Source organism: Suillus subaureus, assembly GCF_016647635.1.
Source record: "Suillus subaureus strain MN1 chromosome Unknown BJ212scaffold_2, whole genome shotgun sequence".
In the NCBI taxonomy this organism is placed as follows: Eukaryota; Fungi; Basidiomycota; class Agaricomycetes; order Boletales; family Suillaceae; genus Suillus; species Suillus subaureus.
In genome coordinates, this window is record NW_024538558.1 from 1348543 (window position 1) to 1370726 (window position 22184).

A 22184-nucleotide genomic window follows, 5' to 3' on the forward strand; every position below is an offset into this window, starting at 1 on the left:
GCTTCTTAGCGATGGCACAAGCATGTTGGTCCCGACTCCCAAGCTATTAGAGGATACTTAGATTATTGTTTATTCTAATTAGAAATTGAGAGCGGTTCTCTTCAAAAGCCGGACGAAGCGGTGGGCGCACTGGTGTTTGATGACTCATCAATAATACCGATGTAACGCATGTAGTCACTCGTCGGGCCGGCAGCCGCTGCTGTGTTGCTGTGTGGCTCTCGAATTTTGAGCTTCCAGGGACAATTAGCAGGTTTCGTGATTATCATAGCCTTTGAATAGACCAATCTCTTACACTGACTACTGATGGGGAATCGGGGCCAGCATTTCCCCGTGAAACAAAACCTTCCTGAAACCAGAAGCCAAACCGGCATCAGATCCCAAGTCGAGCGCTCAGATCTCACAATTCAGCATGTCATTTTCTCATCGGTCTCGCCAATTACCACTCATGTGGCAAGTCCTGTGTTGTTATGCTATCAGCGGCGTGCTCATATGGCTTGATCATGGCTATAATAATATTGGCCGCAAGAAGGAATCCAGCATAAATACCCACATCGTTCTTGTCTGCACCTCAACTTCCACCCGGACCGAGTCATGATCCCCGCCCGATTCAAGCTCGACCTTACACAACTACCAAGGGCCTCAACTGAACCCTTCCAAGCTAGCGCTAAAATTAAGAAAAGAATCATTGTGTGCTGCGATGGGTAAGTCAGTTATGAAATCTTGGGCGTTTCCGCTATCTGACATCGATGTTCTTTTAGAACCTGGCAAGATGGAGTGATCGTGAAGGAGTGTTGGAAGCAAACCAATATCCTAGTGCGTCGATTGTACATATTTGGGAATTTAATACATATTTATCTTTCAGAAACTATCGCGGGCATTGGAACATGTGGATGAACGATCGTAAGCTCAGCTATCTCGGGCATGTCCTTATTTTGACATTCATATACGTCGACAGGGGAGTTCCGATCCCGCAGATCGTCTACTACCAGTGTGGCATCGGATCCGGGCAAAATTTTTACTCTGAATATGTCGATGGTTCGCGGGATGATTCCGTTAATAGTATGGGGCTGACAATCTTTCTTTGGATCAGGTGCGACAGGAGGATCCCTCGGTAAGAATATATTTTCCTCGCTGATTTTGGCGAAGATTTATCACTGCATGCAGGTGAAAAGGTCCAAGAGGCTTATGCGTTCATTGCCCAGTGAGTCTTGCCGAATACATTCTGAGCTGTGGCTTAGACGTCTCCTCGCAGAAATTACCACCCCGGTGATGAAGTAAGAAATTCGTCTGTGTCTCGATTTCAGACTCATGTCATCACTTAAGATATTCCTCTTTGGCTTCTCTAGGGTATGCAATGGTATATTAGCATGAAATGCACCATTACTGACGTATTCATTAGGGTGCATACACTGCACGGATGATAGCTATGTTTATCGTAAGTAGACCTTTTGTTGACGACGCTCGTCTCATAAACAAGCCTTCTTTCAGGGTGCCATAGGTGTCCTAGACCGTACCGACATGGATCACTTCGTCGATATATTTGTTACATACCAAAAACGTGGCAAAGAGACTGACCCAGGAGGTTAGTCACATTGACTATCATTATTCTGGCAATTCTGATTGCACTTCAGAGATCGCAAAGCTGGATGCATTGTTGAGTCAGTGGACCTCCCCCGATTCCCGGGGTAAGAGAAGAGCTGACTCTGATAATGACTCTTTCTCCATAAAGTGAGTATTACCGCATCATCCACGGCGGCGACAACGGCTAAGTTGCGTCTTCAGATGCGTCGGTGTTTTTGATACTGTCGGTTCGGTCGGTCTGCCTGAAGAATTGACGCATAAGTCGCCTTCCGTAAAATCTATTTTTGGCTTCCCCAACAAGGAACTTGGGGAACATATTGAGCATGCATATCAAGCGCTTGCTATCAACGAAATCAGACTAGACTTTGTAAGTAGTTGAACACTGACCCTCGGAATTTCTTTCATCTAGTTATTCTAGGACTGCTGCAAATTTGCGCAAACGGACGGCGGACGGCGGAAAGGGCAGATTTTGAAACAGGTGATTTGTATTTTGATTGGTTTATAGGTTTTTACTCACAGAGTTCTTCAAAGTGCTGGTTTTCTGGTAAGTTTCGGGACAATACAACTCTTATACAAATGTTATTTATGAACATACATCATAGGTGATCATTCAGACGTAAGCGATGGTCATTTATTATCCCAATTATCTGTTGATTGTGCTGGACCAATAGATCGGAGGCGGCTGGCAAGAACATGACTTATCTGACATCACTCTTGCGTGGATGGTGGTGAGTGTCTGAATCTATGATGTGATCGGTTTTGAACGCGTTGTTCACTATGCAGGCCAATATCGGTGACATGTTGTCCATTGATATTGCATACATCTTTTCGCTACTGGATCCAGTGGCACCTTGGGGAGAGCGGCACCCACATAAGTAAGTCGACAAGTGTATCATAGAGTTCATTTAGAACCACACTCATATAATTATTGCAGTCCACGCACCGGTATATTCGCATTATCGAAGGAACATGTCAGAACACTTCCAACAGTCACGAATAACATCACGCACGAAACAATCCACCCTTCTGTTCTCCGACAGAAACAATCGATCTCATTCGATCCCGCTCTTGTCTGCAAGTTGCTACCCCTGGAGGAAGAGCTACAGAAGAAATGGCCATATATTGAAGGGAAACACCATGAACACAAGGTAGATGGGGCAGTGTACGCGCGATCAATAACTTTTTTCTATAATCGTTTGTAGTGGCATTTGTATTTGCCTCGCACGACACTCCGCTGCAAGCCTATTCCATCAAAAATTTTGGTGGATTCATCATAGTATAGCTTTTATGTATGACTATGTATTGGTAGCAACTTTGATAGGTACAAAATATTGTAGATCGTGTAATGTTCTATTCGATGTTCTTAAAGCTTCCAATTTTTTTTTTCAACCCACCTCACTCACTTCTCACCACTGGCCAAGCATGCACAGTACTTCCAACTCTAGGGGGGGGAAGCTCGCACATGAGGAGCAGGAACGAGCCATTGCTCGTGTCAAGCGGTCCCAAGCCCAGCTGCTAACACCAGATGTGGAACGGAAACCAGTGAAGACGCTCTGCTAAACTCGAAACAATGTCACGATCAGAGTTTTGGGAGAGCGTCTTCAGTCAATCGTTCACCTCGACGAGGAGGTAGAGGAAACTGAGTCTGATGATGGCGAAGACAGCGATCGGACTGTTTGTCATTGATTACATAATAATTTCGTGACATTATGCGCTGTGTGGACTTGAATTTACAGAACATCGTGCAACAAACGACTATATCCAATGTGCTTCAAAAATTGAGACGACACGAACTGTTGCGTCGTGCATGAAATTTATAAACAGCTCCCCAGCCAGGCTGACTCTGTGGGAACAGAACACATACATCTCGGTTCGCAGGCCTCCGACACATGTTGGCGCAGTACTTAATTAATAGTCTGTATAAATGAGTCTTTCTTACCGCTATGCCATATGATGAAGCTTGGCTAACACATTATTGATATGCATGTCTTTTGTAGGGTCTAACGCGCGGTACACATGCCACAGTCGCAAGCTTAAATGACCTCGGAGCTTTGTACTAATTATTAATTAATTTATGGCGTTCGGCTCTTATGTAGCTGTGCTTACTGCCGCGGTTGCACATTGGAAGCAGGAATATCGCTTTTTCACTAGCTAGGTAGGCCCCGAACTACACGATTCGGATGTCTTAAACAGTTCTTATCCTTTGGACATTCTCCCGTCAATCTTGTCCCCTCCCTTGAAGCACAAAATATATTTAAGGACATGCCTTCAGAGGACGACATCTATCGCGGCGAGGTCCCCTCTGCCCTACCTATCATTGCGGAGTCGGTGGCATCTGCTTCATCCGCCTCATCATTATCTGGGTCCTTCATCACGGGTCGCTTGGGAGCACTTGCTGCTGTATTAGAAAATGCAATTACCCGTTGGGCTCGAAGGCGAAGTTCGTCAGCTTCGGCGGCTTCATCATCATCATCATCATCATCATCATCTAGTTCTGCATCTTTCCACTCTTCTATTTACACGCCTTCTCGCCATCGCCATAGTCGCCGGCGCAAGAGACGAACAAGCTCCGCTAACATACGTTCCACACATTCCGAACGTGAGGTAGCCGCTCGTCTTAGCATCAGACAGAAAATTAGATGCGTTGATAGGGGATTTACCCTATACCTACCCCCGAGTTTGAATCCCGAGATCACCACGATCCGGTTGTCGGAATCTTTGGACCGACCTCAGCAGTCTGTCTCCCAAACAACCTCTCTACCTGTTGTCCTCAACTGTTTGGAGGCTGCACTGAAGAAGGCATCGAGGGCAAAAAAAGGCAGGGGGAAACAACGTCAATTCAGCCCCGGCACACCTCCGCTTTCCCTGCATCACGATTATATGTCCGATGGTGTACTCAGTCGACCTGCGTCTTTCGGCGACCTCTCCTCCGCCTTGATGTCTTCCGTCCAAGGGAAACATAAAGAGTTCTCTTCAGGGAGTCGTACGCCTAATGAATTGGCTTCCGGAGGCTCTCCCGAGTTCAATCGAGCACCCAAAGCCTGGTGGCTTGATGTCGCCAGTCCGACTTGGGACGACTTACAAACCATTGGCAAGGTAGGTGCATTCGACTCATCAGCATGCCATGCTGATTAGATGAGTAGCTCCTACATATTCATCCTCTTACACTTGAGGATATTCTCCAACAAGATCCGCGCGAAAAGACGGAGCTCTTTTCAAAACTGGGCTATTATTTTATCTCGTTCCGAACTATACAGAACGCAGCTGTCACGCAGCCGGATTATCAGGACATTTCAAGAGATGACGATATTTACAAGGCTGACGACGGTGCTTTAAGAGAGGCTAACATATACGTGGTGGTATTCAAGGAAGGCATTTGCACGGTAGGTTCGCATGTTACATCGGGTTTGTGAAGATCGTGCTTAATGCCGTTTAGTTTTATTTCGCTGATGTCTCAGGTGGGCTTGCACACGAGTTGAAAGACTCGATGTTTAACCTTGTCTAGAACACATAGAGAAAGTTAGGAATAGAGTTCAACTTCTCCAGGACTGCTTCAATATGTCATCAGGTAACTATTATGTGAATTGCATGTTCTTCACACTGACGTACTTTAAAGACTGGATTGCTCATGGCATATTGGACTCTGTTGTGGATTCATTCTTCCCGTTCCTAAAGGAAATCGAGAAACAAGTTCTAGCTGTAGAAGCTCTCGTATTTTCGAGCAACGACGTCTCCCAAACTTCGTCGACAAACACTCTTGTTGATCTCATTCATACACCTACGGATAACCAGTGCGATCCCAACGTTGAAAAACTGCCAGATACGCTTTCGAAAGAGATGGGAGAAACCCCTCCTAGCTTGAATCGTGGTCTTTCCTTTCCCGATTCACCCAGCCACTGTTCTTCCGACGTTTGAAGTGCAGGCTTCAAAATTTGTGGACCACTTTTGTGACGACCCGTGAGACCAAAACACAAGCGACAACAACAAACACATTACTACGCATGGCTAGGGCGAGAAGACTCGTTACTTCGTTGACTCGTCTTCTTGCTACAAAGTCAGAGGTCATCTCGCAAATTCGCAAACGCTTTTTGATCGGTGGACGACAAACAGCCTCCCCTCAGGGGAACGACGACCTTGAAATCGCTATTTACATGGGAGATGTTCAAGGTAGAGAGCTGTTTTGACTGTTGACGATGCAACTGAACTGTTTTGCAGATCATATATTGACTTTGCAGCAATCCCTTCATCACTACGAGCACATGCTCAGCGATTCTCACCCAGCATACCTGACTCAATTGCGAACTCATCTCGCTAGGACCAAGCAATACAGTGATAAAGCCATTTTGGCGTTGTCTCTCATTAGTTTTGGGATCTTGTGCATTCAAGTTCCGATCGGTATGTTACCAGCTGTCCTCTAGTGTCATGCTTACCTTTTACTTTTTCATAGGATTATTTTCGCAAAACGTCAAGGTTCCGAAGAATAGCGTTAATCCTCCAGGCCCTTACAATTATTTCGCCATGGTCATACTTTTGTTGATTGGAGTTGAGGCTACTTTTCTCGCTACCGTGCGGCACTGGTGGAATCAAGCGAAACGTACCCGATCAAAGCTTTCATAGGGACTCTTCATATTTACTGTTAATGCCTTCATAACCCTATGAAACGGTGTTGAACCTAATCTAAAACATCGATAACGGCGTGTACTTGGGTGTGATTTATAGCAGTCAAGATATGGGTATGTAAATTTTGTGTAAATTGTAATGGAAAGCAAAATAAATGTATAACGACTGCAAGCCTTCTGATATCGGGCGAATCATGGCTTTAAGAATCTCGCTTGGTGCCACACAATGTAAGAACCTGTTCAGTCTCTTCTAGAACAGCTTTAACTAACCGACGATAATTAGTCAACATCAGCATCTCTTGACAGGCTGCAAACACGAGGACGAGCACTCACCCTTTTCTCGATACTGACCATGCTTCTGCTCGAGCTGCTTATAACCTTCTCGCAGCTTGTCCTCTTGATCCCGGATCACCTCGTCTTCGCGTTGTAGCTTCTCTGCCTCCGAGCGTAACCTGGCCAGGGTCTGCGTAACATTTCGACGTAGAGCCTTCATGCCAGCAAGTTCTTCATGATACGTCGCACAAATGGTATCCCATTCCCGGTCTCACGAGACTGGTGAACCTCCAACACCACTGGAAATGGGAAATAAACCTACCAGCATGCTCGATTTCACCCGCCGCAGCGTTATACTTCGAAACTTGATCGGCCCAGTCGCGGTCCATCGCCCAGGATACGGTCTTAGCAGAGAACGCCATACTCACGCGCAGGTCATTGTTGCTGCGTTTGAGGCTACTGCGTCTACGGAGGGTGTTTGGCTGGGGAGGGGAGTCGCTGGTGGGTTCATCTTCGGAAGGAGGTGTGCTTACTCCCTCGTCTTCCGTGATGCGAGTATAGAAAGGTTCAGCGCTCTGCACCGGAAGAGCATCTACAGGGCTCTCGACCATGTTCAAGAAAACCGCTGAAGTCGAACCATGGTATGGATGAGGCAATGGATCGGGTGAAATGATCGATAGTTTGCTGACCGACACTGTGCTGTGATCGATACCGACTTCTGATGCTTCAGGAATGACGTGCATAGTGCGCGTGATTTCCTGAAGACCACTCTCAGCAAATCTCCGTGCATCATATGACATACTCCTGGAGTGCTTGTTTTGTCGCGTACGAATATTGCTGGCGTCTTGGACCCTGCTTTCCTGAGTACTGCTACTATCATCAAACCCACTCTCGTGTGTGGTGAAAGTCGCATGTACTTGGTTATCCCCGGTCTCCTGGTGTATACTACTTTCGTGGACCCTGCTTTCGTATAATTGACTTTGATGATGCGAATGACTCTCATTCAAAGTGATGGAGCTCGCAACGGGAGAAGGTTTGTGATCGCTTTGGACAGAACTCGCCTTGGAGGAGCGAGCACGTCGGGGAGATGGTGGGAGAGCTTTTGATGGGGAATGGTCGGAGAGTGCTGAACGACGGGAGTGGGTTGATTGGGTTGATGGTCGACGAGATATGGTGTGCTGATGAGGGACCATATTCGTGCAACGATCACAGCAGAATGAATTGCGCGGGCGGATGGAGTTGCCCACAGGCATCGTCTTGCTGGATTCATCAGGCTCGCCATGTAGGCGAATCCACTTCTCCATCTCTTTTAATCTGAAATCAAGTGGCGCATGAATGGACAAGAAGGGGACCTTCGCAGAAGGCCTGCTGGCGGAATAAGAACGAGCTAGCCTCTGGCACTTTCTAATCATTCTATCCTTGAGGTGCCGTATTTCGAGGATACGGTCCCAAGATGCATTGGACTTTTTGGCGAGCTCAGATTTCTCTGCTTTGAGCAGGCGGGAGTATAGCTGAGCTGTGCGGGGAGGTAAAAGTACCTACAGTACGTCTGATTGAGAACCATCGAAAGAGAAAGTCGTTGTACGTACTTTGAGCTCATTTGGAGTGTCTGTGCACTGGAGAAAACGCCAGCCGGATTTTTTTGTGACCTCATCTGAAGGCTCTAGTTGACCTCTGACTGGACTGGAGTGAAGGTAGTCCAGCGGGGGGAGTGTAGCAGTGCTGGCAGTCGAATCTCTGCGCATCAGAGAGTCAGGAAAGCGGAGCGGAGAAAGGCTTTACAAAAGCAATTATGCATATGACTCAAGCGAGATTCTCATTATTTGATCGGCTGTTGATACACCTGTTTGGTGACAAGCTTTGTACATCACTTTAGTAAAAACACCATGCCATCGGGCCGCGCGACTTTTGAGAATTTTTTAAATGAAATCTCCAATGGTCATTGCAAAACATGCATGATTGTATGTACTATAGGGGCCGTTATTTAAGGCTATGAAACATGCGGATTTGTCCTTGATTTCAAAGGTAAGCTGCTGTGCGGAACGTTGACACTTCATGGGGATCCCTGTTCAACGGCGCCTGCATGCACGACCCAGTTCAGTCCGAGAAGTTCTAGCGTGGTTATTCAACCAGTCGCAACGCCGAGAAGTTCGTGGTTTTCATTTGAGAAATGATGTATAAGATATGCACGTCTGCTTTTCGCTCCTGTCATAAATGAGGTGTACTACTCACTCATCCAGCAAGTGCCTAATAGCCTCGAGCTGTCAGGGAACGATGAGTGTCGTCGCAAAGCATTTGAGTATTAATTATGTGTCGGCAGTACCGTGATTTACCAGCATCATTGGGCCTGCTGTGTTGATGAATGAATTGTGATTCAAATGATTGCGAGAGATCATATTCAAGCGCTGATGGCACCGCCCACAACACGCCTACGGCGTATCTCCTGTCTGGAGCACCGACTTCCTGAGCACTAGTGAGTACTAGTGAGTTGTGGAACAAGTACTAGCCTTGAGCTTGAGCGCTTGAGCGCGTTTGCTTGGCATTGTTTGCAAAGTCCACGCTCTCGGCATTCATGCCGAACCAATAGTTGTCGATAATTGTCTCGAGTTGTGTTCTCGGACGTTGGCAAAGAAATGCAGTCCACTACTCCTCCGGCATTCAACCTCTTTGGAAACAAGGATACTTCGTCGGACAAGAAAGATGCCAGCACATGTATGTTCTCTTCACGTCCAACATTTTGCTCATAAAATATGCTCTTTGTATATAGTGCCTACGACCGGCCTCTTCGGCCTGAAGCCTGTAACCACGGCAGCTACTACCCCTGCAGGTGAGTTATTTGCATGTAGTGTAGATGACCCGCCTGATGGATGTTGCACAGCATCAACACCACCAGCTAATTTGTTTGGTGCAAAGAATGCCTCCGCAACCACGGCCCCTGCAGGTGAGATCACGTTTCGCAGATGAAATAGGCCCATCTTCAGCAGTCACACAGCGCCTGTGACCAACTTGTTTGGGGGTAAATCCACAACCACTGCAACAACAAGTAAGCATGTCTTATTGGCACTACCCTGTCTACGACTTCATTTCCCCCAGCCGCGCCACTAGGGCAACCAACCCTTGGGTTGTCTAAGGAATCTGACAAACCAAAAGATGGTATGAGCAGTTTTCGGTAAACTGATCCTTTCCATCCATTCATTCCTACTGTTAGCAACAACCGCTACCGCCACTTCAGTAACGGTGCCTCCACCATCGGCGCTCAGGGGGAAAACTATCGAGGAGATAGTAAACAAGTGGTCATCTGAACTGGAAGTGCATGTCCGAGAGTTCAATAAGTTCGCTGGTGAAGTCGCTGTATGGGATCGGGCCTTGATGGAAAATGGCAACAATGTATGTTTGTTCGCTCCGCATTCGTCGAATCCGTCGTCTGACAGTGTACGATGCAGCTGGCTACTCTGTTTACCCACGTCCAGACTGTAGAGCGGGAACAAAATGACATTGATCAAGCTCTCGACCACATCGAGCAACAGCAGAAGGATCTCTCTGCGACGCTGGATGCGTACGAGCGATCTGCAGAAGAACTTTTTGGAGAAAGCGGCACTCTGCGTGCGCTCGATACTGGACCTGCTGACACCGAGCGGGATAAAAAGTGGGCCCTCATATTGCCTCAGTTTGAGATTGCACAATTTTGATTTCCGTCCTCCATTAGTTATATGCTAGCCACAGAGCTGCATGCCCACCTGGACGATTTGTCTGGATCATTGACGCAGATGATTGATTCGGTCAATGCACTATCTCTAATACCGAATGGGTCACAAGGGATGGTTGGCAACGATGATCCCATGATGCAGATATCTCAGATCTTGAGCAGCCATTTGGACAGCCTGCAGTGGATCGATGGGGCTGTGCGCGAAGTCGAGGGCAAGGTAAATGAGGTGGAGAGGCGCGTGAGAGAAGCGGGTGGAGCAAATACGGTAACGGGAAGCGGAACGACAAAGACTAGGGGCTTTGGAATGAACCGGTGAACTTTACCTCAGTGTTACTACTTACCTTCACGGAGATCCTATATGGTGTGTTCTTGCAAGATGCAGATTGAAAAATGACTCCTGGTTCATACAGTGCTAACGTCACGCCTCGTGAAAATCGTGAAAAATTATAACCGCTCTTTTGACCAGTAGAGTATCTAGTGCTACGTTGTGAATAGGATTTTTTGCACCATTTTCCTACTTGCATTGGTGCAAGAGACTTAAACCGGCGGCAACGTATGTAAAACACGTGAGATTTCATACCTGGTTGGCCAAAGCGGCGATAAGTCTTCCCAACACACTTCCAGCTCACGGTATATACTAATACTGGACCTCTATACATGTCGTCGACGTTGGAAAAATATGAAAATTTCCTCGTGAAGAACGTCTCCACCATCTCCACCCTCGAATCCTCGCTGAGGTCTGTAACATGGTTTCTACCTGGACGGTTCAAAGACGCCGATCTTGCTTCGGAGGGTCGTCAGTATCAACATTGCTATAATTTTGTGCTTGGTTCAAACAATAACGTATGGTCTTAGTGTCTGCGATACTGCATGTGTCCAGCATGTATCATGATACCCTCCTGGCCAGAGTTGTGCAGAGTGATCCTCATTGGAAGCCTATACTTCCCATCCCCTTGCACACGCGCTATACCCGCGCCTGGTCAGACAAGGAAACATTATACAAATGGGCTGCTCGATCTTTAGAGCTTATTCGTTTTACACAACTCCTTGTTGAAATGCTGCTTCGGAGGAAAGTCTCGGGCAAGAACCGGTGGAGAGGCATTGTGTTCCTCGAAACTGTGAAGTAAGTTCCAAGGCTGATCTGACTGCCCCAAGTTCGCGTCTGAATTCACTTCTAAAGAATGATTTTACGGTTCGCGCTACTGAAGATCACGACAAGACCACTTTTGTCTCCTCCAATTCCAGAACGCGACATTGATCCAGCATCGATGCCCCCTAGCTCTACGCACACTTCTCCGACGCTTGCTCCCACTTCTCCGTTGTCGTCTTCTCCACCGACTCCGGATCACCTCAAGAATAATTACATTCCCTTGCAGCCAAATGCTTTGATGCTCGCCCCCTCACCACCTGCCCGTGCTGACATATCAGTGGAGGATTATCTCCTCCCTAAAGCTCTTACGACGTCATCTGTTAAGCCCTCTATGCTACTGATGAAGCCTATGTCATCGCCCTTGGAGTGGGTTTCTGAGTGCATCTACATCATTCGCCCCTTGGTTTACGGTGAGTGCAAAGTACGTGCTGGGACCTGACATGCTCACGAGTTTCCTGTAGCGAGTATGTTAAGTATCAAGAAACACAAGGATAAGGCTCTTGTGACTGCTTTTGCCATGGAGCTTATCTCTCGTAGTTTGAGGCGGACGCCCTCAAATTCTGCGGATCTAGAACGTGAAGAATATGCCCGCAGAGACAGGGATATTCTCTGGTACCTTCTGCGTGGCTCTGTATGGGAGACATATTCAAGGTTTGTGCATTTTATGCCAGTTTTGTCGAAGCCTAATGTCTCGATCCTTTGTAGGCCCAAAGTTGAGGCTGTTGTGGAGAAGACTGCTAATACGCCGATACTTGGAGTCCTTAGTTCTATCGTGAAGGACTGGATACCTCTTGTTGATGGATATTATTATTGTGAGTATTTTTAATAAATCCTTGCTCTCGCTGACAGTGGCTGGCGCTAGACACTGCTCCTTGAACGCTAGCATACTATCAATGTCATCTTCGTCCCGGTTTCATGTACAATATTGTACCTTTGCACTTGAACATTGATGTGGTCTTGGTGTTTCGGCGTTCTTCCTTTACCTTTTCGGGAAACAAGCGAACTCCTTGGACGAACCTATCAGGACCGCAATGTCCGGAGTCCCGCAATTCCCGTGCTTCTATCGGCCACTAACCACTTGCGCAGCGCCATGTGAAGTTCTATTGTTTGGCCTATTTGATCTGGACCGTAGTACGCGGAAGTTCACGATTCACATCCTTTAATCGGCCACATCATGATGAACATGCCACATCACGCTACGCTAGTGATTGAAATACTGACGTAAAGGTGAAGAATATCTTACAGGCTACTTACGTCAAGAATGTAAGTTCCGCAAGTACTTAGGTAGACCGAGATCTTTGATGTTATACGACTTTTCCTACCTCCTTTAAAGCTTCATGTCTGGTACTCTACCCCCATTTCTCCCAGGCCCTCGCCGCATCGTAACTTCGCATGATGGCGACGGACAGGCCGTGGTTTCAGTTGATGGAACAGTTCATTCGTCGGTGTGCATTCCATTCAGGTCACTATTGGTGTACAGGAATGACTTATCGTCGTCCCAAATCTAGGTGATGATAGAAAACTTCAATGGCCATCGAACGGGCACATTCTGGGCTTCTACTGATGGTCTGCCAACGAATGACAACAATTGTTCGTGAGTAGTATACTTGAAGTATCCTAGCTTGGTGGTTCGAAGTGAGATGCAATAGGGAGGACGGCGGAGCCCGTCAAGTGGGTGACCTCGGATTATTTGCAAGTAATGCGACCAACTTCATGTACAGTGATCTTGGTCCAGGAGTTCGTACTCCGATGGTGCGTAGAGTTGTCTGACACATACGAATTTCATGGAGCTAGACGAGCAGCATCGGACCCCCTCTATCGACTATAACATCCTGAGTACGTATACGCTTCGCCGTACACGACATAGCCTGACTGAAGTATATCATGAATAGTCCATGGGGAACTCGTTTTGATAACAGACGATGGGACAGAAACACACCTCAAGAACGCAGGAGATGTTGTGATTCAGAAAGGGACAAATCATGCTTGGAGAAACCCAGGGAAGGAATGGACACGGTGGGCGACAGTTCTGGTCGATGCGAAACCAGCGGTAGTAAATGGACAAGAGCTGGGATGGCTTTTGGAGATGGACAAGTAAATTCGGAAGGTCTGCATCACTGAAGTAGGTGTCCACATGAAGTGTTGTTTGAACAGGTTGCTTAACGTGTCCCTTACTCAGACATGAAACATCCAAGTCTGCGCATTGCTTGCGTGTTATAAGTAGTATCTGGTATACACAAGTGCACTAGCTGGCCATGTGAGGAAGACGATCGTTTCTCCTTTTTGCACCGGGAAAATATATCACTGAAGATTAACAAATAGTCCACCGTCCACTAGTAGTTGCGCGCCGGTGACATACTTTGCGAGATCACTGGCAAGGAACACCATAGGCCCAGCTATATCGTCGGGAGCTATATTTAGGAGATTAAACTTCAGTAACAGCGGATACACATGTTTTCAGCTGAATCGTACCGCCAAGTCTCCCGAGCACAGTCCTTTTGATCGTATACTCCCGCTTTTCTTCATTCGCAAGGTCCTCTTTATTGATGTCCGTAGCAATCGTGCCAGGAAGTATAGCATTACAGCGTATGTTATACTTCCCAAGAGCGATAGCACAACTTTGCATCATCGACACGATACCTGCCTTTGTCGGCGTGTAGTGACTACACATTTTAAAGGTTGAGTCTCGTTCATCAAGGTATCAAGATGCAAACCATTGGAATTCACCGCCCACGAGCGCTGAAATAGAAGCCAGACCGATGATAGACCCGCCTTGGGGGACCTGGCTTTTCATTTGATTTGCCACCGCTGCACGAAACGCGATATCACCTTAGAACCATATTATCATAGTCACGAGGGTACACACCTTGCACCACGTAAAAGGAGCCATCCAAATTTACTTGTCGGGTACGTTCCCATATAGCATGGGGCATCGTCAAGAACTCGGCGAGTGGACAAATTCCCGCATTACTGATAAGCACATCTGGTCTGAGCATCAGTTAAAATATCTCTTACTTTACAAGTCCTACGGCCTACCGATTCGTCCGAACGCTTCGACGCCTGCTTCGACGATCTATTTCGGATGTCGTGAGAACTTGAACAACTGGTCGTTTGTAAATACTGCCTTCGGACAGTGCGCACCTTTTGTGAAGTCTCCGAATCCGCGATATCGCCGGGCACGCCGACGACTTGACAGTGATTGTAAGTCGTCGCATGTATCTCTTCTTTCAAAGACTGAAGCTCCGCTTCGGTCTCTTGATCTCCAAAGTAATGCAATATTAAACCAATTGCTCCATGTTTAGCCGATTCGACCGCGCATGCTCGGCCAATACCTCGAGACGACCCAGTTATGCACACGATCTTGTTTGCTAGCAAAGCCATAGCCAAACGACTCAAGAAATATCTCTCTCTATATACAGCGCCATGCGGAATCCCGGGATAAAGTGCGGATGGACGGTGTCAACCGGTCCGCGAACTGGGTCTTCTGTCATCTTGTGCTCCTCATGACTTCCGCACAAGCTCATCTTGATATCTATAATCGTGGAACGTGACTCGAACCAAGGGCCATTGGGATTGTTATTCGGCTACTGCTCCCCGCTGTGGATTTATAAGGACCCATGATAAAGGGAAATAGGTATTCTACAAGCGTGCTCTCCTCTCCAGACTTGAATTCATTATGGGACAAGCCAAGATGTGCGTGTCTGATTGTCTTAGAACGCTACGAGGATCTTGAAATATGCTGCAGCTACTATGACTCTGACGCGGACCTAGGTGTCCTGAGTAACAAGAAGATTGTGTTCCTCGGGCAAGTCCTCGAGTTCGCTTATGTCTTCGGACCCCGTTCATTTTATTTCTTAGCTTTGGAAATCAGGGATCTGCACAAGCGCAGAACTTGCGCGACAGTGGCATCCCTAATGATCAAATCCTGATTGCCAACCGGGTGGATTCGTATGCTGAGACTGCGAAATCTAAAGGCTTTCACGTTGAACACGACTTTGCAAAAGCTGCCAAAGTTGCAGACGGTATGTGTGAATTCAAACTGTTCAATCCTAACTAATTGCAGGAATTCCTAGTCCTTTTTATCCTGATACCAGACCAGGTCCAACCCCGCGTGTTTAATGAGCAATTCTCACCCAAATTGAAGAGTAATGCCACCATTGTTGTTGCTTCCGGGTACAACGTTTTCTTCAACTTGTTAAGATTCCAGCCAGGGCAGGATGTCGTGATGGTTGCTCCACGGTAAGTCGGTAGCTGTACGATTTCGTCGGGTCACACAATCCCTGGCTGACGCTTTTTACAGGATGATCGGCTCTTCAGTGCGCTCTCTCCACGAGAAAGGTCGTGGTTTCCCTTGCTTTGTTTCTGTCGAGCAGAACGGGACCGGCAAAGGCTTGGATGCAGCTCTTGCACTCTCCCGCGCCATTGGTGCAACCAAACAGGGAGCCATTGCTTCTTCAGTGCGGGAAGAGACTGTGATGGATCTCTTCGCTGAACAGGCTCTCTGGCCCAACATCATTATGATGTTCAGGTTTGAATGCCGCCAAAGTTTCAAACGCCACCGTAAATAACATAGTTGCTGGTAGGGAAGCTTTCAATGTCCTCAAGGATGCTGGATGCTCGGACGAGGCTCTTTGCTACGAAATGTGAGTTATTTTATAACAGACTTTATTTGTAATGAATTCGCTCCCAGGTGGATGTCGAAAGAACCCGCAGAGATCTTCGAGCGAGCCGCAGATGATGGTTTCGTCGCACAGGTAAGATTATGTACGATGAAAAATGAAAAATGATACTGATGCATGGTATTAAAAAATTAGCTCAAGCACCACTCTACTGTCTCTCAGTACGGTCAACTGAGTGGTTCACTTAAGCTCGAAGGAGGGGCCATGCGGGAACACTTCAAGGACATCCTGTACAACCAGGCATGATTTTTCTTTTTGAATTCCCAAGCCCTGCTGAATCCTCTTATGCAGATATTGAGCGGCAAGTTCTGCGAGGCTTTCAGCCAAATCGAGGATGATCTCGACGAGGAAGGTGATACGAACCCCCTGAATGAACTGTATAAACGATCGGAGGAAATGGAGCTCGTCAAGGCTGAGAAGCGCGTCAGAGCAAGATTGGCTGGGCTTTTGTAGATATTTTTCATCGAACAGGCACCTGACCCTATGTACGGCCACATTTAAGTACTTACATGCGTAGTGACTCTATCTCCCTTCGTACACTGTCTGTATCCAAAAATCGTATTTATGCGTGTGGCTGTGTTACCACACGAAGTTTTCGCATGTTTGTTCCGAATCACTGCACAAGCAACTCAAACACTGTCCACCACAAGCGAAGTCCACTACCAAGCAAAATGGATGTAGACATATCTCCCAATCGAAAATCGTGCGTCTTTCACACTCATTGTTTTATTTTCAACTTACCTACTGATATCTTCATGAGGTCTCGCAACCATTCCACTGATACCCATCGCACGAGGCGGTCTCTTCGTTCTGGCTCGCATGACCGAGACCGTCGTGAAAAGCGCAGAGAAAGAGATTATGACGACAAACGACGACGGAGTCGCGACCGAGGAAGTGAACGAGATTATCGTGATCGCTCGCGCGAGAGGTCCCACAGGGACCGCGATCGTGAAAAAGACAAAGACAGGCGTCATCGTGATGACGATAGACGGGAGCGGGGAGACGTTCATCGCCGTGACCGTGATGGGGGAGACCGTGACAAGCGCCGCAAGAGGGAAGAAACCGACGAGCCCCCAGATGAACGCTTGAAGAAGAAGAGATACGATGACATGGACGAGTCTTCTGCTGGACTTCCGCCCAAGGACAGTCCACGAAGGGGTCATGACCGTAGAGATCGCTCACGTGAACGTAGGTATCGTGACCCACGAGACGAGTTCGATGACCCTCCTCGGTTCCGGAGGGAAAGGGATCGTGCACCCGACAAACGTCCCCCCATTGAGGACACTCCGCTTAACGAGGAGGAGCCAGACAAGGGCTCATTCAAGATGAGTTCCCCGCCAATCAAGTATGCTACCTTCGTATTACTATGACTTGTTACTCATAATATCTAGACGGCCTTCACCTACTTATGAGGCACAAGAAGACTACAATCCCGATGAACCTAAAGAAGACGATTCAGAAGCTCGGTCGGTCTTTGTTTCTCAGCTTGCCGCTCGTCTCACGGCGCGTGACCTTGGGTACTTTTTCGAGGATAAACTCGGTGAAGGGACCGTAATGGATTCTAGGATTGTCACGGACCGGCTGTCACGCCGTTCTAAAGGGTGTGTTCTACCACTTCTTGAGATTGTTTCTGAGATGCTCATGCCTTTGGTAGCATTGGATACGTCGAGTTCCGGTCGATCGATTTGGTAGAGAAAGCTATGTCATTGAGCGGAACAGTCGTAATGGGTCTCCCTATCATGGTTCAATTGACTGAGTCAGAAAGGAATAGGCTTCATCCAGGAGACGGGTGAGTTTTGCAGGTGTCGTGTGTTTCTATCATCTGACAGTTCATCGAGGAACCTAAATCTTCCACCTGGCGTTCATGCGCCTCATGGAGCTATGCAGTAAGCAAGCTCCTCAGCTACTCGCTCCAAAGTTGTGACGTTGCTTTTCAGACTTTACGTTGGTTCCTTGCATTTCAACCTTACCGAATCCGATATCAAGCAGGTCTTTGAACCCTTCGGGGAATTGGAATTTGTTGATTTGCACAGGGACCCTATGACCGGGCGCAGCAAAGGTTACGCGTTTGTGCAGTAAGTAAACATTTGTCCTGCATTTTAGGCATCCACTAAAGTTAATAGATATAAACGCGCCGAGGATGCCAGAATGGCTCTTGAACAAATGGAAGGCTTCGAGCTTGCTGGTAGAACGGTAGGGCATCCCAAATCGCAAACTCATAGATTGTCATTCAATTTCAGCTACAGCTGAGAGTCAACACAGTCCACGAGAAGGGCACTGTGCGATACGCCCAGCAGGATTCGTTAGACGAAGCTGGCGGTGCGTTTTAATCAACCTTTCAAAGTATTTACTGATATTTTTATAGGCGGTAATTTGAACGCAGCATCACGTCAAGCACTAATGCAGAAACTTGCTAGAATCGAGCCTGCTCCGAAGCCGCAGCTTGTGTATGTAAAATTTAATTATACCAACAACTTATCTTACAATTATTTGCAGCAACAAACCGAACATTCCACAAGCTATGCAGTCCCGTTCTGTCTTATTGAAGAATATGTTTGACCCAGAGGAGTGGGTTCACATCCAAGCAATCGATTTTTTTTCTAACAAACTTTCTCGTGCTATAGGGAAACTGAACGTGACTGGGATAAAGAGCTCGCTGACGACGTCAAAGGCGAGTGTGAAGAAAAATACGGCATAGTAAATGCCATCAAGGTCGAAAGGGAGACACAGGTTTGCATTTTATCCACGTTTAGTTTTTGATTTAATTCTTGAACGCAACTGCAGGGTGAGATCTACGTCAAGTTTGACACAATCGAATCCGCCAAGAATGCTGTGCAAGGTCTCAACGCTCGGTGGTTCGGTGGCAAACAAGTGTCTGCGGTATTTATCTCCGATGCGATAATGGCTGCGCATCAATGAGCGATATCTCCACCGATTCCGGTCCCACTCGAGTGACCATTTCTCGACTTATTCCATGCTGAAGTGATGACGGTTTGAAGATATTGATGCTTGTATGCTACAGGTCTCTATTGGCCGATTCGATTGGTATTCCCAAACTTATGCTGTGCATAGTCTTCCGGAGAAAAGATCACAAGCGCAGGCAGGTTGATCGCCGATTCTTGTCCATCTCATGACGAGTTCCATTTTCTCAGAGTGTCTTTTCTTGCCGTAGATTCTCGTACTGTCTAAATCCAGTCGTTGATTGTCCTTTATCCTGGTGGTGAGCCTGACAAGCCTGCGCTCCAGGAACGTGGGATTTCTTCAGAGTGGTCGCCAGGCCAGGTTGTGGTATGCAGTACACAGATACACAAGCCTTGGATGAATGGTGACCAGATCTTACGGCAACGATAAACGGCGATTTGGCATCATTGGCGGCGCTTCGGAAAACCGGAATCCGTAAGTGCGAATGTGTCTCCTCCGCTATCTTGTGACACCATCCTGCAGCTCATGTGATTTGGCGATATCTATGCCACGTAGGACGTAACGGTCTAAGATAAGATGTGGTCACCTGAACAGCTTATTCAGGATAGGACTCCTCGTCCCCATATTATGTAGCTCGACACCAAGTTCATTTTTCTAATCCCCTTGAATCTGTTTTCTTTCTGCCATTGATATTCAACATGTCTGTTCAAAAAATCAACAGTCCAGAAAGGCCGCTAGCACCTATGTATTGTATGAGCTCAAATTTAAACGAGTCGATGATAGAAACTAACCAACGGGCCTCAGCACATGCGGTGAAGATTCCGGGCCTTATCTTCTGCAGCGGACAAACCCCTGTGGATAGTACAGGCAACGTGGTCCCAGGGGACGTCAAAGCCCATACTGCAAGTTCATCATCATGATGAACCTGCGACCTGTTACCTGACACTCGGGCTCTACAGGTTCAATGCCTCTCTAACTTGACTGACGTACTGAAAGCCGCTGGTTCGTCATGGGACAAAGTGGTGAAAGTGAACATTTACCTCAAGAGCATGGGCGACTACGCAGCCATGAACGAGGAGTATATTAAGGCTTGTCATAATCATTTCTTCTGATTGAGATTGGCTCATCAACAATGTTTTCAGTTTCTCCCAAACCCTAAGCCGGCTCGTACATGTATCCAAGCTGGGGGGTTGCCTCACGATGTAGACATAGAGATCGAAGCGATTGCTGCAGTTTGATTGTTGTACTCGTGATTTTCCAAGAATTATTTTCAGGCTTGTCAACATAAGTTACCTGCTGCTTGATTCCGAGGTGATAAGACTCCATTCGAACAGAGGTACGACCCTATCAATTCCACTCCAATAGTATTCGCCTGAGCAGTAAAAAGACCTAGTACCCATGGCACATACTTGGACGAAAAAAGCGTCCACATCATCGTTGTCACATTCAGCTCGACTGTATTTGGTACTCGTAACTCCAATGATTCACGATGCACCAAAGGCCTCGGCAAGGTTCTGGACCGCATCACTCACGAGCTCGCGACCGATACTTAGAACACTGAAGATTGTATGAGAAAAGCATTCAATGAGAATGAGCTCTTGTGACTTACCCTTACAGACAAAAAGCAGATAGATATGATCAGCTGATCAATCATATAATAACAGTACGAGGAGTCTTACCATCCATAGCCAAAATCTGATGGGGTGCCTTCTCATACAGTTTGTGTGAGACTGGCACACCAGCTTTCTTGAGTCGTTCGCCGTATGCCAGGCCTTCATCTCTAAGAATGTCAAGTTCCATCACCGCGATCCAAGTCTTTGGAGACTTGGCTAGCAGCTCATCAGGCGCAAATATTGGCGAGTTGTCCCACTCGGTCCTTTCTGCCTCCTTTGGAACGTAGAAATTCCGGAACCAGAGCATCCTCCCTGTATTGAGCCACACTGTATTTGCGTTCTCCTTCCAAGACGGGTACAGATCATCCGTGTGGAGAGCAGTATTATCAGTTACTGGGACAATGAGCTGTGCAAGCTTCAGAGGGATAGCTGGTTTGAGTTCGGCAGCCTTCATAGAGATTATGGCCGCAAGATTACCGCCACTAAAAGAATGGTGGTCAAAACAATCTCGATGCATCGGACAGTAACCACCTACGCAGATGAGCCACCAATCGCCAGTCTCGTAGGATCAACTCCCAAGAGGGATTTTCCCTTCTCAGAGACCCATTGCAGTGTTTCGAATGAGTCTTCCACCGCGGCGGGGTAAGGATGTTCTGGCGCAAGGCGATAATCTGGTGATGCTACAACACACCTCGCTCCTGCAAGCTAGCGATAAGCACACAACGTTAGGTATGTTTTGATACCTCGTAATTTTACCTTTGCAAAGTCGAGAGCAGAAAGCGTTTTCTGAGCTAATGTTTCCAAGAGTCCATCCGCCTTATAACACCACTTCAATATCGTTGATATTGAAAAGTGCCTCAAACTCACCACCGTGATACCAGACATATGCAGGCCAGCCGTCAGGGGGAGGAGTGCCCTCCGGCGTAAAGACGCGTACCTTACAGTGGCTCAAATCATAGTCTTGAACACTGCCGACTGGCAAGACCTCTGCGCTTCCCGGTACGGTGTCACCATTACGGATGGCGGGGTTCCAAGGTAGGGTGTGAGGGGGAACGAGATGTGCGACATATTTATTGTGGAAGGCAACATACTCGGGATCGAGACGTGGAAGGATGTCTGGGTCAATGGCTTGCGGTTTAGTGGCTTCAGGTTGCGGAGCTGCCATTTCAATTGAAACAATGGATTCGGAGCAGGTTCCCTTCAAAAGTGATAATTAGGTATCTTTCAGACAACATCCTCTATGTAGAGGTCGGACGATTCACCTCGGTCAGGGCGGGCCGATCTCGTAGGGTCACCAGGACATATGACGGAATCCCGTAGATACGAAGAGCTGTTAATAGCATTCGATAATCGTAGATACCGTGGAGCTTGCAAAGCCTCTATTGAAGGCGAATGAAAAGCTTGCCACGTTGTGTGCAAGACATACCACATGATAGATACAAAAGGCAGCTGCAACGACATCGTGACGGGTTGGACACGATATAGATACAAAAGGCAGCTGCAACGACATCATGACGGGTTGGACACGATATAGATATCGGAGGAAGCAGCTTGCATTGGAGAGTTATAAGCAAATGATATCGGCGCGATATTGACAGCCAACTCCCACCGCAAAGATCATGACACCCATGCTGCAGACTA

The 22184-nt window shown here is 47.3% G+C and overlaps 12 protein-coding genes across 12 annotated transcripts; 9 read left to right on the top strand and 3 right to left on the bottom strand.

Moving 5' to 3' along the window:
• Positions 1-217: 217 nt before the first annotated feature.
• On the top strand, positions 218-1274 carry BJ212DRAFT_1316736 (uncharacterized protein). The gene is made up of 6 exons (XM_041334216.1): positions 218-701; positions 759-813; positions 863-1035; positions 1091-1111; positions 1165-1201; positions 1253-1274. The coding sequence occupies exons 1-3, from the start codon at positions 592-594 to the stop codon at positions 902-904; spliced, it is 207 nt and encodes a 68-aa protein (XP_041199139.1). The 5' UTR covers positions 218-591; the 3' UTR covers positions 905-1035; positions 1091-1111; positions 1165-1201; positions 1253-1274.
• Positions 1275-1503: 229 nt separating this feature from the next.
• Positions 1504-2980, top strand: BJ212DRAFT_1316763 (uncharacterized protein). Its single transcript, XM_041334217.1, has 9 exons — positions 1504-1582; positions 1632-1728; positions 1783-1948; positions 2000-2059; positions 2113-2125; positions 2184-2197; positions 2253-2309; positions 2365-2456; positions 2516-2980. The coding sequence occupies exons 1-9, from the start codon at positions 1519-1521 to the stop codon at positions 2781-2783; spliced, it is 831 nt and encodes a 276-aa protein (XP_041199140.1). The 5' UTR covers positions 1504-1518; the 3' UTR covers positions 2784-2980.
• A 1037-nt stretch (positions 2981-4017) lies between these two features.
• Positions 4018-6121, top strand: BJ212DRAFT_1316765 (uncharacterized protein; the record flags this gene model as incomplete). The annotated part of the gene is made up of 7 exons (XM_041334218.1): positions 4018-4677; positions 4725-4964; positions 5018-5039; positions 5087-5149; positions 5198-5449; positions 5557-5748; positions 5797-6121. Coding segments are annotated over 7 exons (1632 nt in total), but the record flags the coding sequence as incomplete, so codon positions are not given.
• Positions 6122-6400: 279 nt separating this feature from the next.
• On the bottom strand, positions 6401-8218 carry BJ212DRAFT_1443921 (uncharacterized protein; the record flags this gene model as incomplete). Its single annotated transcript, XM_041337894.1, has 4 exons — positions 6401-6465; positions 6534-6743; positions 6796-8011; positions 8063-8218. 4 exons carry the CDS (start codon positions 8216-8218, stop codon positions 6401-6403), a joined length of 1647 nt encoding a protein of 548 aa, XP_041199142.1.
• Positions 8219-8976: 758 nt separating this feature from the next.
• Positions 8977-10726, top strand: BJ212DRAFT_1316777 (Nsp1-like C-terminal region-domain-containing protein). The gene is made up of 8 exons (XM_041334219.1): positions 8977-9185; positions 9241-9300; positions 9352-9414; positions 9466-9516; positions 9567-9626; positions 9682-9860; positions 9917-10119; positions 10180-10726. The coding sequence occupies exons 1-8, from the start codon at positions 9107-9109 to the stop codon at positions 10493-10495; spliced, it is 1011 nt and encodes a 336-aa protein (XP_041199143.1). The 5' UTR covers positions 8977-9106; the 3' UTR covers positions 10496-10726.
• A 110-nt stretch (positions 10727-10836) lies between these two features.
• On the top strand, positions 10837-12155 carry BJ212DRAFT_1259633 (peroxisomal membrane protein PEX16; the record flags this gene model as incomplete). Its single annotated transcript, XM_041330043.1, has 5 exons — positions 10837-10975; positions 11035-11302; positions 11360-11739; positions 11791-11980; positions 12035-12155. 5 exons carry the CDS (start codon positions 10837-10839, stop codon positions 12153-12155), a joined length of 1098 nt encoding a protein of 365 aa, XP_041199144.1.
• A 511-nt stretch (positions 12156-12666) lies between these two features.
• Positions 12667-13427, top strand: BJ212DRAFT_1259814 (uncharacterized protein; the record flags this gene model as incomplete). Its single annotated transcript, XM_041330057.1, has 5 exons — positions 12667-12762; positions 12838-12923; positions 12979-13081; positions 13132-13165; positions 13222-13427. The coding sequence occupies 5 exons, from the start codon at positions 12667-12669 to the stop codon at positions 13425-13427; spliced, it is 525 nt and encodes a 174-aa protein (XP_041199145.1).
• A 203-nt stretch (positions 13428-13630) lies between these two features.
• On the bottom strand, positions 13631-14710 carry BJ212DRAFT_1453647 (NAD(P)-binding protein; the record flags this gene model as incomplete). The annotated part of the gene is made up of 6 exons (XM_041338849.1): positions 13631-13740; positions 13802-13992; positions 14044-14137; positions 14196-14312; positions 14366-14402; positions 14471-14710. 6 exons carry the CDS (start codon positions 14708-14710, stop codon positions 13631-13633), a joined length of 789 nt encoding a protein of 262 aa, XP_041199146.1.
• On the top strand, positions 14632-16586 carry BJ212DRAFT_1316858 (IlvN-domain-containing protein). Its single transcript, XM_041334220.1, has 8 exons — positions 14632-15134; positions 15188-15351; positions 15403-15568; positions 15630-15857; positions 15913-15972; positions 16020-16083; positions 16144-16248; positions 16300-16586. Exons 1-8 carry the CDS (start codon positions 14947-14949, stop codon positions 16459-16461), a joined length of 1137 nt encoding a protein of 378 aa, XP_041199147.1. The 5' UTR covers positions 14632-14946; the 3' UTR covers positions 16462-16586.
• Positions 16587-16763: 177 nt separating this feature from the next.
• BJ212DRAFT_1475262 (uncharacterized protein) lies at positions 16764-18927 on the top strand (the record flags this gene model as incomplete). Its single annotated transcript, XM_041339213.1, has 11 exons — positions 16764-17353; positions 17400-17609; positions 17663-17797; positions 17847-17894; positions 17946-18083; positions 18132-18201; positions 18249-18327; positions 18374-18455; positions 18505-18576; positions 18633-18738; positions 18793-18927. The coding sequence occupies 11 exons, from the start codon at positions 16764-16766 to the stop codon at positions 18925-18927; spliced, it is 1665 nt and encodes a 554-aa protein (XP_041199148.1).
• A 527-nt stretch (positions 18928-19454) lies between these two features.
• Positions 19455-20357, top strand: BJ212DRAFT_308809 (Endoribonuclease L-PSP). Its single transcript, XM_041342878.1, has 5 exons — positions 19455-19680; positions 19735-19832; positions 19890-20018; positions 20073-20266; positions 20318-20357. The coding sequence occupies exons 1-4, from the start codon at positions 19629-19631 to the stop codon at positions 20166-20168; spliced, it is 375 nt and encodes a 124-aa protein (XP_041199149.1). The 5' UTR covers positions 19455-19628; the 3' UTR covers positions 20169-20266; positions 20318-20357.
• A 223-nt stretch (positions 20358-20580) lies between these two features.
• BJ212DRAFT_1260203 (alpha/beta hydrolase fold-domain-containing protein) lies at positions 20581-21708 on the bottom strand (the record flags this gene model as incomplete). The annotated part of the gene is made up of 4 exons (XM_041330097.1): positions 20581-21025; positions 21079-21241; positions 21300-21359; positions 21411-21708. 4 exons carry the CDS (start codon positions 21706-21708, stop codon positions 20581-20583), a joined length of 966 nt encoding a protein of 321 aa, XP_041199150.1.
• Positions 21709-22184: the final 476 nt, after the last annotated feature.

Bases quoted from the DNA above. Each gene is read 5' to 3' on its own strand.
- BJ212DRAFT_1316736 (XM_041334216.1), top strand. From the start codon at position 592: ATGATCCCCGCCCGATTCAAGCTCGACCTTACACAACTACCAAGGGCC. The intron at 702-758 runs GTAAGTCAGTTA...ATGTTCTTTTAG, and splicing joins ATCATTGTGTGCTGCGATGG to AACCTGGCAAGATGGAGTGA. The intron at 814-862 runs GTGCGTCGATTG...TTTATCTTTCAG, and splicing joins GGAAGCAAACCAATATCCTA to AAACTATCGCGGGCATTGGA.
- BJ212DRAFT_1316777 (XM_041334219.1), top strand. From the start codon at position 9,107: ATGCAGTCCACTACTCCTCCGGCATTCAACCTCTTTGGAAACAAGGAT. The intron at 9,517-9,566 runs GTAAGCATGTCT...CATTTCCCCCAG, and splicing joins CACAACCACTGCAACAACAA to CCGCGCCACTAGGGCAACCA. The intron at 10,120-10,179 runs GTGGGCCCTCAT...GTCCTCCATTAG, and splicing joins GACACCGAGCGGGATAAAAA to TTATATGCTAGCCACAGAGC.
- BJ212DRAFT_308809 (XM_041342878.1), top strand. From the start codon at position 19,629: ATGTCTGTTCAAAAAATCAACAGTCCAGAAAGGCCGCTAGCACCTATG. The intron at 19,681-19,734 runs GTATGAGCTCAA...AACGGGCCTCAG, and splicing joins GCCGCTAGCACCTATGTATT to CACATGCGGTGAAGATTCCG. The intron at 20,019-20,072 runs GCTTGTCATAAT...CAATGTTTTCAG, and splicing joins TGAACGAGGAGTATATTAAG to TTTCTCCCAAACCCTAAGCC.
- BJ212DRAFT_1316763 (XM_041334217.1), top strand. From the start codon at position 1,519: ATGGATCACTTCGTCGATATATTTGTTACATACCAAAAACGTGGCAAA. The intron at 1,949-1,999 runs GTAAGTAGTTGA...TAGTTATTCTAG, and splicing joins ACGAAATCAGACTAGACTTT to GACTGCTGCAAATTTGCGCA. The intron at 2,310-2,364 runs GTGAGTGTCTGA...TTCACTATGCAG, and splicing joins TCACTCTTGCGTGGATGGTG to GCCAATATCGGTGACATGTT.
- BJ212DRAFT_1316858 (XM_041334220.1), top strand. From the start codon at position 14,947: ATGATAAAGGGAAATAGGTATTCTACAAGCGTGCTCTCCTCTCCAGAC. The intron at 15,858-15,912 runs GTTTGAATGCCG...AGTTGCTGGTAG, and splicing joins AACATCATTATGATGTTCAG to GGAAGCTTTCAATGTCCTCA. The intron at 16,084-16,143 runs GTAAGATTATGT...TTAAAAAATTAG, and splicing joins ATGATGGTTTCGTCGCACAG to CTCAAGCACCACTCTACTGT.